The sequence below is a fragment of the Odontomachus brunneus genome, unplaced genomic scaffold (genome assembly GCF_010583005.1).
Source record: "Odontomachus brunneus isolate Ranch 3 - 2012 unplaced genomic scaffold, Obru_v1 Obru_scaffold_013, whole genome shotgun sequence".
In the NCBI taxonomy this organism is placed as follows: domain Eukaryota; kingdom Metazoa; phylum Arthropoda; class Insecta; order Hymenoptera; family Formicidae; genus Odontomachus; species Odontomachus brunneus.
The window spans coordinates 223,639-238,678 of NW_022639463.1; the positions used below are offsets into that span (position 1 = coordinate 223,639).

Here is a 15,040-nt window from a genome sequence, read left to right on the forward strand (position 1 = left end):
TCCCTCGGAATAATGCACGTCTGACAAAAGTATTCACTACTAGCATACGCCTCCCACTTTTGTCGCACGAACGATTCTACTCCGAATGATTTCGTAAGTTTCGGCCGACATTCGCGAAATGTCGCGTAATTTCCGCGATATCGCGCATGCTATACCATCATCAAAACCATCATCGTGCGGGTGGCGGAGTTTCCGCTTATTTTTGCCGCTTTTACAATGACTATATCAAGGCAATGTTGCGCGGCGTTGTGCGGCGTCGCGCGGTGTCAGCCGTCAATCGAGTCCAGTCGAGTTTCGAAGCGCAGATCAGCCGGAGCTGCGGATCCGTCGCGCCGCGTCGCAAGTAGTATTCTCCCATAGTGTCATTGTCGTTTTTTGGACAGAAGAACGTTCTCCTCTGGAACATACGACCGATTCGAATCGCATCCATTGCGAGTTTGCGTAAGTGTGCAAGTCAACTATTTTCACGCGAATTGTGAAAGTTCAATTGACGAAACTTTTGTAACTCCACGGATTCGTGAATTTTCAGAAATCCATCGATGATCAATGAACAGCATACAAGTATAAAATGTAACTGAAGATTTTGAAAACTAAATTCTTTGTTACGCTCCGAATTTCATATTGGATATTTTTTTTTCCGATTCTAATAGTTAATCGCCTCACGTTTTTGCTTAAATGTTTTTCTTCAATTTACGACACATATATATATATGAGTGTATGTATGTTTATTTTCTTTTATTTTTTTTAAGTGGATAGAGCTACGGATAGTCGCCGAGATGGGCTTTGGGTTGTCCTCGATCTCGCTTGTCCTCTTACTTGTTATGCACAGCTCACAATTGGAGGATCTTTATGGTACGGTTAACTATTACATAGATTATATTGATAGAGATATGAACTATACTAAATTGATACACACCTAACACGTACGCGATTGTATTATCTTTCAAATAGTTTTCAGAAGAAACAGAATTTTTCTCATGCTTACTGGGATCTACATGTATTGTGACAGTAACGTATCGTGGATTCTAAGGTCAATAGGTCAATTTGATATTTGCGTTTGATACATTCCATGCGGAAAATATGGCGAATAATTGAAATCGAAAAAAATTCCGCACATTCCGCGATGTCGTTGTTATGCACGACTCGCCGATTCAAAATTTACGAATAGATAAGCGATTCACAGTAAAATCCAGAGTTCGGTTGTAGCGTTATCGCGGTTAACGTTAATTTGTTTTCCGTTCTACACGCGTTTACGATGTGTACCAGATAGTGTTTATTGGCATCGTTCAGTAATTCATACATCGTCGCCTCTATCCGATAACACGCACGCGATAAATATTTAAATACATGCACAGTATCGAAATCTATGAGCAATTAGATGCAATGTTAGTGCAATCGCTGTTTTCTACTCCGACGTATCGCATTATAATACTGTTGCGGTGTCGCGGTATGCCATTCCGTTCTTCCCCGCGGCCATCCGAGGACACCGAAACCGGTGGCGGCGCTTTTACCACACCACTACCATCAAATGTGCGATTCTTCACACATGTAATTAAGTCGAGAGCGAAGACTGACGAAAGTCGTCGTTGCAGACGTAATTTTCCAGTGTTACATTATCAATCAGCCGATCAGCCATTGCAATCGCGATTGCGTGCACACACGTGTATGCCTACACGTGCGTCGTCTTTTTATAGCAATAAGGAAATCCCTCAATAGGACATTTATATCTAAAGCCATTTTAATTCAAAGAAAGTGTGAATCACCGGTATCTATCGTGAGAGAATATATTTTGGAGAAAAATTTGTAAGAAACTCGCGATCACATTCAGATGGAACAGAAAATCATGAGAACGTCCAATAACGTCGAAATGATGAAAAAATGATCGAATCATAAGCAAGAAGTGATTGTTATTTTCTCATAATTTTCAAGTTATTGTGATTTTTTGTTCTATCTATACATAGAAAAATATATACTGTACTGAAGTGAAGTGAATGTTACTTGTTTCAACTATTCCATAAGTTTATATTTGTGTGTGTGTGTGTGTGTGTGTGTATGGATAGCCAGTGACCTTATCTTGGGCGCATAGCAAACGCTAAAAATATGCCTTTTCAATTATAAATTTCTTTCTTAAACCTTTTACTTATATAAACATCACGTATAACGGTGTTACAATTTTAGAATCAAAAAGGCATCTTAACGTCTGCTATGCGTTTACAGTGCGGCCTCAGTAGAGTCCTTTCAAATTGGCGACAGATAGCTTTGCGGTGTGCGACGAGAACCGGCGAGATTATCACGGGAACGATGTGTAATCCCCACGAGGAAAGAAATTTATAGGTAGTTCTCATAGTGGGTCAAGTAGACTCGTTAACGCGCGATTAAAAGTGCGGGTTGTTCTGTCGATTATAGTTTCAACGACCCACACTGGGCTTTTCCTGGTCTTGTCTTTCCTCCGCCGATATCCTCGAAACGAGCTTAATTATTTGTGCGCGAAGAGCGTCTGAGGGACGCTCAACGATGTTGACGCAATGTATAAATTCGACGTAATCTCAAATCTATCTGACATAGAAGGCAGCAATTGCAAGCTGGAGGATGGTAATACAGGCGTATGCAAGAAGATACATGACTGTCCGTCCAGGGTACGGGAGGTGCTGGAAGGCAAGAGGTCCTCGGACTCAACAGGACGTTGCGGCTTCAAGAACTATACGGAAATCGTCTGTTGCCCATTCAACATCACCGATAAGATAGGACTTCGGCCGGCGGAAATAGGTATGATGTGTTTCCTTTCTTTCTTCCTTCTTTCCTTCCTCCTTGTTTCCTGTAAGGATAAACGGAAAATTCAGAATAATTCGGTCGCTTTATCTCGTACGGACTGTACTTTACCGGTCCCATGGTACTCAGCCGTACGAATCATCATTTCACGACGAGATATTTTTCCGGCTCGAGACGATAAGCCGATCGGTCAATTTGATCGGCATTCCGCGCATCTACGAACTCGCAGTCGATTAACAACATTCTATCTTTATTCGAAAGAACAGGTTTCTGCCTTCGTGATTTCCGATCGCGGCATTTACTCTCATCGCCGCGTCCGGGATAGGAACTACCGATGGGTTCTCTCTCTTTCTCTCTCTCTCTCTCTCTCTCTCTCTCTCTCTCTCTCTCTCTTTCTCACACATTGTTTATTACCGTTATTGTTGCTGTCGTATCACGAGTCAGTGTACGATATCGCGTTATTTAAAAAATTATTGACGTACAATTCGTCATAGATATTTTACCGTATCCGTGCAAACGTCAACGTAAACGCAGCTAACACGTTTATCGCGCTTTAATGCATGTCGTTAACACGCGCTCTCGTGCGCGGAAATTGCGCGCAAATCGTTTCCGAGAATTAAATAAACAAACAGCCTTGGCGAGGTGAAGACGCGCACGATGATGTAATAATCGGTGACGGTCGTTTCTACGATCCCATCTAAATCCGAGCGGGCCGGAATCCATGCGTCAACACCGATCTCACCGAGCTCCTTTCCGGCACGTTGTGGAAGCAGAATAATGGTCAAGACATACGAATTGCAGCGTGTCGTCAGTACGAGAATGACATCGCTACTAACGGTAAGCCGCGGGCCGAGGAGGTGCAATTCAATATATTCAGCGGTATGCCGGCCGAGCGAGGGGAATTCCCGTACATGGTTGCTCTGGGTTACGAGAACCAGGACGACGACAATTCGGGGCCCATTAAGTACAGCTGTGGCGGTACGTTGATATCCTCGCAGCACGTACTTACTGCTGCTCACTGCGTGAGCAACATACAGGAGAAAGTACCGATAGAGGTAAGTAACAGAGCTCTCGTTCTCTCTCTCTCTCTCTCTCTCGTTCAAGGTCGCGTAACTCGTTGTTCGGCTACCCACCGCGAGTCGCCGCGGGAACGCCGAATCGGCTCGAGTCAATTTTACGCTCGTTCGCAGAATCGACGATAGAGATTTACGGAGGGGAATTGAAATCCCGTTTAGGTGATGCTCGGCAGCGAGGACTTGAAGAGCAAGGGTGACGACGCGCAACGAATCGCCATAAGCAACGTGGTAACGCACCCGCGGTACAAGCGCAGCACCAACTATCACGATGTGGCTATCTTGAAACTGACGACGCCTGTGCGTATGACGAGCAACGCGAGGCCGATTTGCATCCAAACCAAGTCCCTGGATACTATGGACATGCCGACGAACGTATCGTTCGTCGTGATTGGATGGGGCGCTACCAGCTTCGACGAGGACACCACTAACAGATTGAGAAAGACGCCCGGTCTGAGGTAACTACATTCTGCATACAGAAAATTCTGCATTCAAATAAATGTTACTTGTTTCACAAGTATTTCACAAGAGTTTAAATATACATCATGAATTCATCACAAAATAATGAGAAAATATAGGTTAGAAGGGAAAGTTGTGTGTCACGTTAATTTTAAGATCATTTATTGTCTGTTAGAGCAAAAAGAAAGTGTTCCAAGTATTTTGGAAATGTGTTTGATCGATTGCATGTGTCATTTTTTGCATATACCTTTTTATTTCGACGATGTACTTTATACGAGTTTCGGGCATGCACTTTCTCGGTTTTGACGTCATAAATCGAGGTGGTCGCGACGAGTAATCAGGAGTCTGAAATTGGAACAACAATTCAGTTTGTTTAGTACATAGAGTCGAACCAAGTTTTTCGATAAAGTTTTATAATATTTTTGTGAAGAGAATAGATGTTTTTCTTTTAAGCACATGCAAATGAGCTTTTCTGATGAATTTGTGATGAGAATATTTTGAGACTATTATCAAAAAAAGATAGATAGTTTTTTTTTGGAGATAATCATTGCTTAAAAAAGGAAAATAAATTGAGCAATCGCTATTTCTTAGAAATAGAATAATATTTCCTTGTGATTATCGTTCATATATATTAAATTTCTTCGAGTAAAATTCCATTCGAAAAGTAATAGAATGATTAGCCGAGTCGTTTTCACTTCTCACTAGTAACACAGTGTGTTTCCTACTTTCAAACGTCTCTTGAACATTTCTACGGTCGATTGGACAAATTAGAGAAAATTCGACTTGCAGTTTCGTGGACAAGGAATCGTGCTCCAAATCGTTCAATGATTTCAACAAACTGCCTCGCGGCCTGGACGAGAATTTGCTGTGCGCGTTGGACACCAACGAGACGAGAAGAGCTGATGCCTGCCATGGAGACAGCGGCGGGCCTCTGCTGATGTTGGCCGGGCCGAATCAGAGCATCGTGGGAATCACCGCGTTCGGCCAGAGCTGCGGGAGCTCCATACCGGGGATTTACACGGCGGTGTATTACTATTTGGAATGGATCGAGATGCAGGTCTGGCCGGAAAAGACCGACGAGACGAGGTAGACGAGGTATAGCTCGTCTTCTTGGACCCTTGTGCACGGACTCTCGGGATCGTCACGATACTCTAGTCTCAAGTCATCGCGCGGAGGAAGCGTATTTTATACTTTTTTACATGTAAATCCCCCTTATATCGCGAGTACAATGTATGTCCCAATAACATATTGCGAATATTCCGCTGGCCGTGATTTTCTCATTCCGTCGTTGACTTTCCCGCGAGAACGGCTACATTCAATTCGTTCAATTGAATAGCGAGACGAATAGCTAAATTTTCTCCGTGGACACAAGTTCGTTAGACGTGCCGAAAATGGCCGATAAGAAAGAGGAGGACAGAAAGGAGGACGACGAACGGCTCGAATACATTTACAGATATCTAGTGCTCTCAAGAAAAATCAAAGCCGAAAAATGGCTCAAGATGCTAACGAACGAGGAATACAAGGTGCAATCTCTCTTCTTGGATTTTAATCCGACCTGCCCGCTCGATCATTCGTGAGAATTCAACGCGAGCGTTTATGCGTGAAAAAAAATAATAACTTGCTCGTTAAAGCTCGTTATGGTATCTGTAATTGTATGTAGTTTGTTCACGAAAATGCTATATAATTAAAATTTGCTTCTGAGAAACTAATTCGAGGCTACCTTCCAATCAATTTTCGCTGTAAATCGACTTGTAATCATGCTCACTTTGTATTCCGAACGCGCATTAGGAAACGATCATGAAGTTTTTGGACACACCGGAAGAAATGATTCTGACGGTGCAACTCAGCCCGGCCGGTGTATTGATACCGTTTCTCGAGGTATCGACAGCACGGACGAAGACGTCGTATTTCGTAAAGAGGAGGCCCGTCGAGATCACCAAGGAAAATTACAGGGATATCCTAATGCCGGGCGATATGGCACCGAGACCTATCGACGAACTGTCGGTTTTGGTCGAGGAGGTAGCGATTACGCGCCGTAATTAGATACCGTCTTTCCCGTGGAAAGGAACTGACCGTTATGTTCCGTGACCAGGCTTATGTACCGATACTGTCGAACCCGAAGAATCACAAAAGTTGGCCGTGCGTGGTCGGCGAGGATGTGAAGAAGCACGTTTACGACCTCCGCGGCGTAATATGCCAGGTGCCGCGTTCCTTCGACTCCAGCTTTCGAGAGTTATCCTCTAAATTTCTTAGGATGAAATCTCACTAAAAACTTTTCTAGATGTACTCAGAGTGTCCTGAAGACATTCAGAATAATTCTGGGACGTTCTGTGCGATCGATTTTCATATAGCACAAGAAATTGTCATGTGCAACTAGTCCGCTAAGCCTGATCTACAATATGCTCTTTGCGCGTTCTGTTTCTTGTCTTTTTCTGGCTTAAAGCTTAAGGTTTGAGTCAGAAAGAGATAAAGAGAAAGAAGCAGGAAGCAAAGAGCATATTGTAGATCAAGTGTATTTAGTGTAACTGAAGTTTCTGTTACACCCGGTAACCAGATGAAAGGTTGTAACAAGAGAAAGATTCCCGTTTTTACTCTCTACAGCTCTAATTGCTCTTAGTTATTTCAACCGCGTTTTAATGCAGCTGAACACGTTCATTCGAACGAATGTTTTCGGTAAAAGAAATATTATTTCCCGTCAGCAAGTTTTTCATCCGGTCCTCTCGCTCAGTTATACAAATTCTTTTCTTGTGTGAAGAAAAATGTCGCGTATCCATCATCCAGTGGTTGTTCCAGCTTAAGGGTAAGATGATGCGACAAACGTTGCTACCGATGCCGATGGGTGTCGAGCGAATATTCGAGGAAGAATTGAAGGCGCAAAAGAGCGGCGGGGCCGAAGTCAACGTTCGCTTGAGAAGCGACATCGAAGCGATCCTAATGAAGTGGTGCTCGCAGATCGGCGACACGCTTCACGAAGAGAGCACGCGCGTCTTCGCCACCGATAAGCATCCGCAACCGAGCGCGGGTATCGTAACTTCGGGTCTCAAATTGAATCTCGTTTCCAATCGAAAGAGAGAATGCATCTTAATTGCTGTTGATGCGCTTCCAGAAATCGAGTTTTGGCTTCGGCGACTCGTAAACGTCGAATCTATTTACAACCAGCTGATGGATCCCCGAGTGAAAAAAATGGCGTCTATTTTAGAATTGACCAAGAGTCCTTACTCGACGTGTTTCAAGACTCTGCTGAGAGACGTTATCGCCGGTTAGACGCTAAATTGATTATTAACGATAACGTCAAGGCTGGCAAAGTTGAATCTCATGTTTCTTTTCGCTCAGCAAAATTAGGATTCCCTCTTTTTGTTTTTGCCACGCTTGCATTCCTCGACGTCATCCTGTTTATCCTGTTTTTCTCAATGAATTCGTGAACTTTAGCGGTAATCGAGGCGCGCGACGTCTGCTCTTATCTCAAAGCCTTGGAGCCTCATTTCGAAGATATAAAAAATATCGGATTCAAAGATATTCAGATGAAGTTGAAGCCGTTGTTGCATTGCGTATGCCTGTTGTGGTCCAATTCGAGATATTACTGCACCTCTACGCGAATCATCACGCTGCTGGTCGAGATATCGAATTTGTTGATAAGTGAGGTACAACATAAGATCGCACTCTCTAATCTTTTAGAGTCGAATCTCATTAAAAACTAACCAGCGATTTTGTAGGCCGCCAAATACTTGGATCAGAGTACTCTGTTCGCGGGTGACGTCGAGGACGGTTTGACGCGTTTGGAACACGTGACGAATATCTTTCTCTATTACGTGGAAATGTTTGAGACTTTTCGTAGCAAGCTGGACACTTACTTCAGGCCGTCGAGCGAGCCGATCCTGTGGAACTTTCACGACGAGTTGGTGCTCGAAGGAATAACTGATTTTCAGAAACGTCTGGGAGAGATAAAGGTCTGCGATGAGTATCAAACGCAGCTTACCCAAAGTTCCTTTAAGGTGTTTCCAGGGCTCGCATACTGGTTATCTCGCGGCCATCTGCAAGCGAAAGTAGATAATTACTTCGTATTAATTCGTCACGCAGATATTGTTCGAGACGGCGCGGGAGTATTTCAAGCTGGAGAGGATGGAACTGGCGGGTCTGAAGGCGAGAACGTTATGTTCGAGGATTTACGACATCCACGAGGAATTTGTCGGTATGTACAATGAATTCGCGGAGCTGCAATACGACATTCTAGTGGCGGAAGAGACCCGATTCACCGATCGTGTCACCTCCTTCTTAGCGAAGGTGAGAAGACATCCCGTAAGTATGACGACCGCGAATGTTTTACGCGAGTATACTCGTTCGTCGCAGGTGGAGAAGTTTGACAGAGAGCTAGCGAGTATATTCGATCGGGCGTTCTCCGAGTGCCACAACACGGAGATTATGTTCAAATTGATGTGGATTGTAGGCTCGATGGGCAATCGGCCGATCGTCATGGCGCAATTGTGGCACAACTATGAAAAACTGCTGCAAAGGATTCACAATCACTTCGACGATATTAAAGTATGACACGATACTCAACTTTGGAATGCTACTTGCGCTCCATCTTACGTCAATTTTAATTCTCGTGTGAGAATAATTGCTATAAAAAGGTTGGAGCACCTGTACTGGCGACTGTTGTACGGCCAATATTTGATTCAGTGAATCGTAGTCGCGAACCAAGCAATGTTGGTCGATTACAATTTTCTTTGATTAAAACAATGAGTGAGCCTTTGACTCTGCTATTTTTTATCTTTCCAGGTCATATTCGACTGCGCCTTCAAAGATCACGGCCAAATCGAAACTGGACTGTATTTTCCACCTGTCGCAGGTGCGTTATGTACGTTGACGCAGTTGCGACAACGAATCGACTATCCGATGCAATGTGCGAAATTACTCGATCATCCTTTGGTAAATCTCAGAATAGCGCGCGACACCAAGCCCAAGTACGATCAGCTGCAGGTAATATTTCACAGAGCCAGCTGTGAGAGAGAGAGAGAGAGAGAGAGAGAGAGAGAGAGAGAGAGAGAGAGAGAGAGAGATGTAACACGCAAAAACAGAGTCGAATATTTCGACGTTAACTCGATCATTTTTCGATATTTTTCTAGTCTACTTTTCTTCACGTATAAAAATTTTTATTTATTTGATCAACCTCTTGATAATTGTCCACTTTAATTATCTTTCAACACAACTTACGAACGTAACTCAAAAATTTCAAGTTCTCGTAGTGGAAGTTACATTAACAGATATTTGTTTTGCTTTTTGCAAGTCGTTGATAGACACGATGGAGCACGAGATATTTACGAATTGGGCAGATAAAGTAGCCGACATCAGCAACACTTATTTGTCGAAGAGTCTATTAACGATACGCGATGACCAACTGCTCGATGTAAACTTTGACCCCGAACTGACCGCGTTGTTGCGCGAGACGCGTTACATGATTATCATGAAGAGGACAGATCTGCCCGAAGAAGCGACTGAGCTCTACTATAGAACGCAATATTTCTTCGAGAGTACCTACAATCTCAATTTGATCGTGCAACGGTAAGAGGCTGTTGGTGAGCTTGGAGACGACTCATTCGTATCTCTCTTCAAGTTCGTTCATACGGCAGGTATAACTGGATCAGAACTTACACTCTGCCCGTGGAATTTGAGTTGGTGAGACACGAGGTCGAAAAGGTGGACGAATTGATTCGTGTCGGCCAGAGGACTTACAATTGGAATTCTCCGGGTAAAAGTTGTATCGTATTTACAACACTTATGTATTACCGCTTATGTTACGCTTGTATTTACCACTTGTGAGATGAGTTATGTCAATAGAAAAATTAGAACATACACAGAAAAAAAAAATACTGTCAATAATACTGTTTCAATATTGTCAAAATACTGTTTTCAGATATTTTTAAAATGATATTTTTGTGTGCATATACACGTGATCCGCTTGATAGAGGTGCCAGAGTACATTGGCAATTTGCTGGCCTTGGTGTGGAAGTTGCACTCGCGAATCTTTCGCGCTCAAGAGAACATTGCCGCGTTGCTGCGAACGGTTCACCCGTGGACGCTGTCGCCGATACTGCAGCGTAAGGATCTCAAAGACGAGAATCCGCTCGCTGTGACCGAACGTGACGAGGCTTTTCAAAAACGATACGACAAGATCGAGCAAGCTGCCAGAGAGTTGAGTCGAATCTTAAATGAAAATTACAAGCTGTTCTTCGAACTGTTACCCGACTCGGTGTACGAGAGAAACGAATTGGACGAAGGTGATATTCTCGATCGTTTCTTACTTTACAGGCGCAAGTCGTTGCGTAGTTTACAAAAGTCTGACGGCTATTTAATAACAAATTATTATTTACATGTGTTTATGCGATACATTTCGTACATGTGACTCTTCAGTGGTGGGGCCACGAGAAATACTCGAGGAACAAGGTAACGCGGAAAAACGGATCCTAGCGGACAAATCGAGGTGTGTGGATCGAGCCTCTTTCTCAGCCCACGAAGGGGCGCGACTCGCTTGTGTTTACACTCGTCTCAATGCACTGTATGTCGCTATAGAATCGAGGAAGAGAAAGGGAGAGTCGCGCGTGGCGGCACGGAGGAGGAGAAGACAGGCAAAGATGAGATTGAAATACCGGAAGTACCGTTAACGGTCGAGCAAATCGGCCAGACTGTGACCAAGTGGAAACCCTATCTCGCTTACGTCGACGATTTGATATCGAAAGCTCTGATCCAAGCTGTCTCCAGTAGGTATCGGTAACTCGTTGAGTTTTGCGGAACGTTCATCGTTAACACCATCGTTTGCCGATAAATTATCAATATTGTCGTCTAATACACTTATCGTTTTATGTTTTGCTAAGAAAAGTTTAGTTTATTTCCCTTCTTTCAAGCAGTGGTCAACTTTAATGTTTTCCTGATAACAGTCTGAGAGAGTATACTCATCACAAATTTTACGAATGTTCATTATCCGTGTGTATCCTTTTATCCTCTTTACGAGAACATTATAAAACTCTATCGCGAACAAAAAGTTTTGGCTTGACAAAATACTTGAAACAAACTACATTTGCTTCAAAGTATTTGTCGTGCGTTAGTGACGGAAAAGAAACACTTTCACGATTACCAATAACAAATCGTACACGTGTGTATCAGCGTATGTTACTTGCTCGACGAGACCGATCCGGAGAGCAACGTGTCGCCTCTCTTCGAGATTCAATTGTCGCTCGACGTGCCGAACATTGTCTTCCATCCCGAGGTAGACCCGGACGATCCCGAGGGCTTTTACGCGTTCTTTAAGAGTCTGCTGCTCGACATTATGAGAATGGGGACGTTGATACCGCGCGTGGATCCGGACGTCGCAACGGAACGAGAGCATTACGGAGTACGTGGCCGTATACCGGGTGCTCGTTACAAGGCGCGCACGACAAGACTCTTCGTTGAGAGTCTCGCGTTCCTCTCGACAAACGCGTCTTTTACCAAACACTTTGCGCACACGTAAACGCGACACACATCGAGTCGATAAATCTCGCTGGACATAACACACGATGCTACACAGCTAGCACGACGATTTTCGACTCACCGTATGTGTGTGTGTGTGTGTATACAATATTGCAATCGTTAATCGCGATATAATGTTTCAAGAACGACTTGGCGGAAGAAGAAGGTATCGTTTTCATGCTCGAGGAGACGTGTAATCGAATCAAACTGGGTCTGGTGCAAGCACAGGAATACATCATTGTAAGAACTTTGAGTAACTCTTCGCGGTAGTTTCATCCTAGACACACGAATAAATTGCTCTCTATCTCTTCATCTGTTCTACGCGATGGCTATAAACCGCGATGTATTGGTACGAGTGACTCATAAGTCAATCGGACAACCGAGAGACCGTTCCAAGGAAAACAATGTTTTCTCCTAATTCTAGACTTTCGACAAATTTACCTGGCTGTGGCTGGACGACAAACAGGAATACTTGGATTTGTTTTTACGCTTCGGGCGTGCTCTCACGGACAAGGAAAAAGCCATAGTGGCTGAAGACTCGGAAAATCTTCCGGAGCATCTGAAAGAAAGAAAGCCGGAACTGAGCGATTTCAAAAGGGAAATCGACTACTTTGTGGAACTTTATGGGAAATGTGACGCGCTCGAGAATGAAATGATTTTTCTACGTTGGCTACGATTAGATACGAGAGCTTTCAAGCAAGTCCTGCTAAATATAATCTGCAAATGGACGAATACCTTCAAAACATATCTCGTCGATCATGTCAACAACGAGTACGTATTCGTTGAATAATATGCGAGCTTTCAATCAATTTCAAAAAAAGGAGGTTGAAATATCGTTAAAATATTGAAGTAGATTGTAGGTAAACAGGAATGTTGAGCCAAAATTATACTTTTCGGAGCTTTTAAGATTTGTCTAGGCAGTTTATTTTTGTTAAAAATGTGTTGCAGTTTTAATTAGCTTTGACGAATAATACATGTGAATATATATATATATATATATATATATATATATATATATGTACATCACATAGACTCGGAAATCTCAGCAAATTTCTGACGAAAGCTCTGAAGAAGTTTATGCAGCCAATTGCGGCGGACGATTATGAGGATTTGTTAAATACCATATATTATCTGAAGGAAGTTCGAGATCGACAATACCAAATTGACGATATGTGGGAGCCTATCAAAGTAATCGCCACTTCGTATCCTTTAATCTTTAAACCTATTACAAGTATCCTGATAGTAATAATTGATATAGAAAATTATATGCCGATGTAAGACGATAAGCGATAATGTACTGCTCTCTTTACTCTCGGAAACTTATCTTTCTCACATGCTACGTCTTTTTCGCGATAATCATTCATTCATTTGAGGTAATGTTCGTAGGCGACTATAGAGCTTCTCAAGCAATACCAAGTGCAATTCGGCGAAGAAACGTATGTTTGGCTGGCGGAACTGCCGGAGCAATGGGCGACGGTTAAGAAGTGGGCGGCGCAGGTGAAGCATCTCGTGAATCCTCTGATGGCACGTCAGATCGAGCTGCTGAAGAAGCGTCTCAATTATTACGATTTCCAGCAGCAAAAGTATCTGGCAGATTTCCGCGAGAACGCAGTGTTCAGGTACAACAAGGCAACTGCGTGGCGGTCTTGTTTCTGTTTGCGCACTGAGAAAAAAAAATTGTTAATTACATTACAAGTGATATCAGACACTTTTTTTGCCAGTGTATTTATACGCGGCGATGTGCATCGTTCTATTCAACGGGTCTAACGAGAGTCCATGACAAATCGTACATCTCAACGTAGCGATAGAATAATCCTCAATGTAAAAACTAACTCATGACTCATTATGGCTGCATTCGGAAACGTCACTCGAGTACTCTCCCTCTCTTTTTATCTCACTCTTGTATTTCGCTCACTTCAACGGCTATCGTCTAGTAGTGTGCGCACTGCGTGTGTGTGTGTGTTTCCGAACGCAGCCTATCATTGGGCCAACTAATATTGGGCATTAAGCCCATTAAAATTTTCTTCGACTAAAATAATCAGCAAATCAATCACGTCTAATTGTGTCTAGTTTCGATTGCACAAATGTGTACGAGAAATTGGACGACATCAACAAAGATATCGTAGAGCTGGAGGAGAAATTGAGTGAGTTGCACGATCAGGCGAATATATTCGAGCAACAGGTGCCGGAGTTTAAACAAATCAAGCTCGCCAGGAAAGAACTGAAGCTTTTAAAGAATCTGTGGGATCATGTGAATATCGTAACCTCGAGTCTGGACGAATGGAAGACGACGTATTGGAATAAAATAGATGTCGAGGGAATGGATCAAGAATGTAAAAAATTGATTCGAGAATTGAGACGTAAGTTTCTCGTGGATTCTGTTAGCACGCAGTGCTAACATTGGTATGTCGAACGTTGCTACCGGTCGGGATAACTGCTAAAAAACGGAAGTCCATTTTGTATTATCTCAGAATTAGACAAAGAGGTGCGAGTTTGGAACTTGTACACACACGTGGAAGCGCAAGTGCGGAACATGATGTCGTCGTTGAGAGCAGTTTCGGAACTGCAAAATCCCGCCATCAGAGACAGGCATTGGCAGCAGCTCATGGCTGAGACACGAGTGCGTAAATTGACCGATATGCTCATATGCGTTTCGTCGCTTAACATTGGCGCGACGGGGCCGCGATTGACACGTTACAGGTGAAATTTACGATGGACGACAAGACTACCTTGGAGGACCTGTTGAAATTGGAGCTTCACAAATACGAAGAAGAGGTGAAAGAAACGGTGGACAAGGCGGTTAAAGAAATGAGTATGGAAAAGTTTCTCAAGGAGCTGCACAATACGTGGGATATTCTTGAGTTCGACAAGGAGATACACGAGCGCACCAAGCTCAACGTCTTGAAAATAGACGAAGAGACGATCGAGATGCTGGAAGAGAATCAGGTAAACAGAGCGTGTTTGGTGTTCGGAAGTATTCGAAACGGGCGACTGCGAGGTCTCTGTCGCAGGTGCAACTACAAAGCATGTTGGACTCGAGATACGTAGCCTACTTCTTCGACGAAGTGACCGATTGGCAACAGAAACTCAGCAACGCGGACGCCGCGATCAATGCCTGGTTCCAGGTTCAACGTGCTTGGATGCATTTGGAGAGCATCTTTATCGGTTCGGAGGATATAAGAAGTCAATTGCCAGAGGAGTCGAAACGCTTCGAGAAGATAGACAAGGATTTCAAG

General features: G+C 43.4%; 1 protein-coding gene and 1 long non-coding RNA gene across 3 annotated transcripts in view; one reads left to right on the top strand and one right to left on the bottom strand.

Annotated features, from left to right (window-relative positions):
- Positions 1-72: 72 nt before the first annotated feature.
- Positions 73-15,040, top strand: part of LOC116840934 (dynein beta chain, ciliary-like) — a 37,680-nt gene continuing 22,712 nt past the window's right edge. Inside the window, exons 1-27 of the mRNA XM_032808292.1 lie at positions 73-441; positions 750-852; positions 2,566-2,766; positions 3,571-3,824; positions 4,005-4,300; positions 5,091-5,358; positions 6,090-6,320; positions 6,394-6,501; positions 7,095-7,560; positions 7,731-7,942; positions 8,015-8,248; positions 8,379-8,840; positions 9,078-9,278; positions 9,586-9,860; positions 9,929-10,047; positions 10,265-10,576; positions 10,710-10,779; positions 10,869-11,060; positions 11,460-11,688; positions 11,949-12,044; positions 12,229-12,575; positions 12,836-12,992; positions 13,191-13,423; positions 13,875-14,164; positions 14,276-14,424; positions 14,505-14,750; positions 14,816-15,040. Of these exons, the coding sequence (XP_032664183.1) occupies positions 777-852; positions 2,566-2,766; positions 3,571-3,824; positions 4,005-4,300; positions 5,091-5,358; positions 6,090-6,320; positions 6,394-6,501; positions 7,095-7,560; positions 7,731-7,942; positions 8,015-8,248; positions 8,379-8,840; positions 9,078-9,278; positions 9,586-9,860; positions 9,929-10,047; positions 10,265-10,576; positions 10,710-10,779; positions 10,869-11,060; positions 11,460-11,688; positions 11,949-12,044; positions 12,229-12,575; positions 12,836-12,992; positions 13,191-13,423; positions 13,875-14,164; positions 14,276-14,424; positions 14,505-14,750; positions 14,816-15,040 (5,949 nt within the window). The 5' untranslated portion in view covers positions 73-441; positions 750-776. The remainder of the gene's footprint in view (positions 442-749; positions 853-2,565; positions 2,767-3,570; positions 3,825-4,004; positions 4,301-5,090; positions 5,359-6,089; positions 6,321-6,393; positions 6,502-7,094; positions 7,561-7,730; positions 7,943-8,014; positions 8,249-8,378; positions 8,841-9,077; positions 9,279-9,585; positions 9,861-9,928; positions 10,048-10,264; positions 10,577-10,709; positions 10,780-10,868; positions 11,061-11,459; positions 11,689-11,948; positions 12,045-12,228; positions 12,576-12,835; positions 12,993-13,190; positions 13,424-13,874; positions 14,165-14,275; positions 14,425-14,504; positions 14,751-14,815) is intronic.
- LOC116840935 overlaps positions 709-15,040 on the bottom strand; it is a 39,918-nt gene continuing 25,586 nt past the window's right edge. The window contains exons 2-7 of one of the 2 annotated variants that reach the window (XR_004377445.1): positions 13,218-13,467; positions 12,246-12,363; positions 8,153-8,332; positions 4,549-4,646; positions 4,083-4,311; positions 709-2,815 (exon numbers count right to left, since the gene is read on the bottom strand). This is a non-coding gene — a long non-coding RNA (uncharacterized LOC116840935). The remainder of the gene's footprint in view (positions 2,816-4,082; positions 4,312-4,548; positions 4,647-8,152; positions 8,333-12,245; positions 12,364-13,217; positions 13,468-15,040) is intronic. The other variant, XR_004377446.1, reaches the window with a different exon arrangement.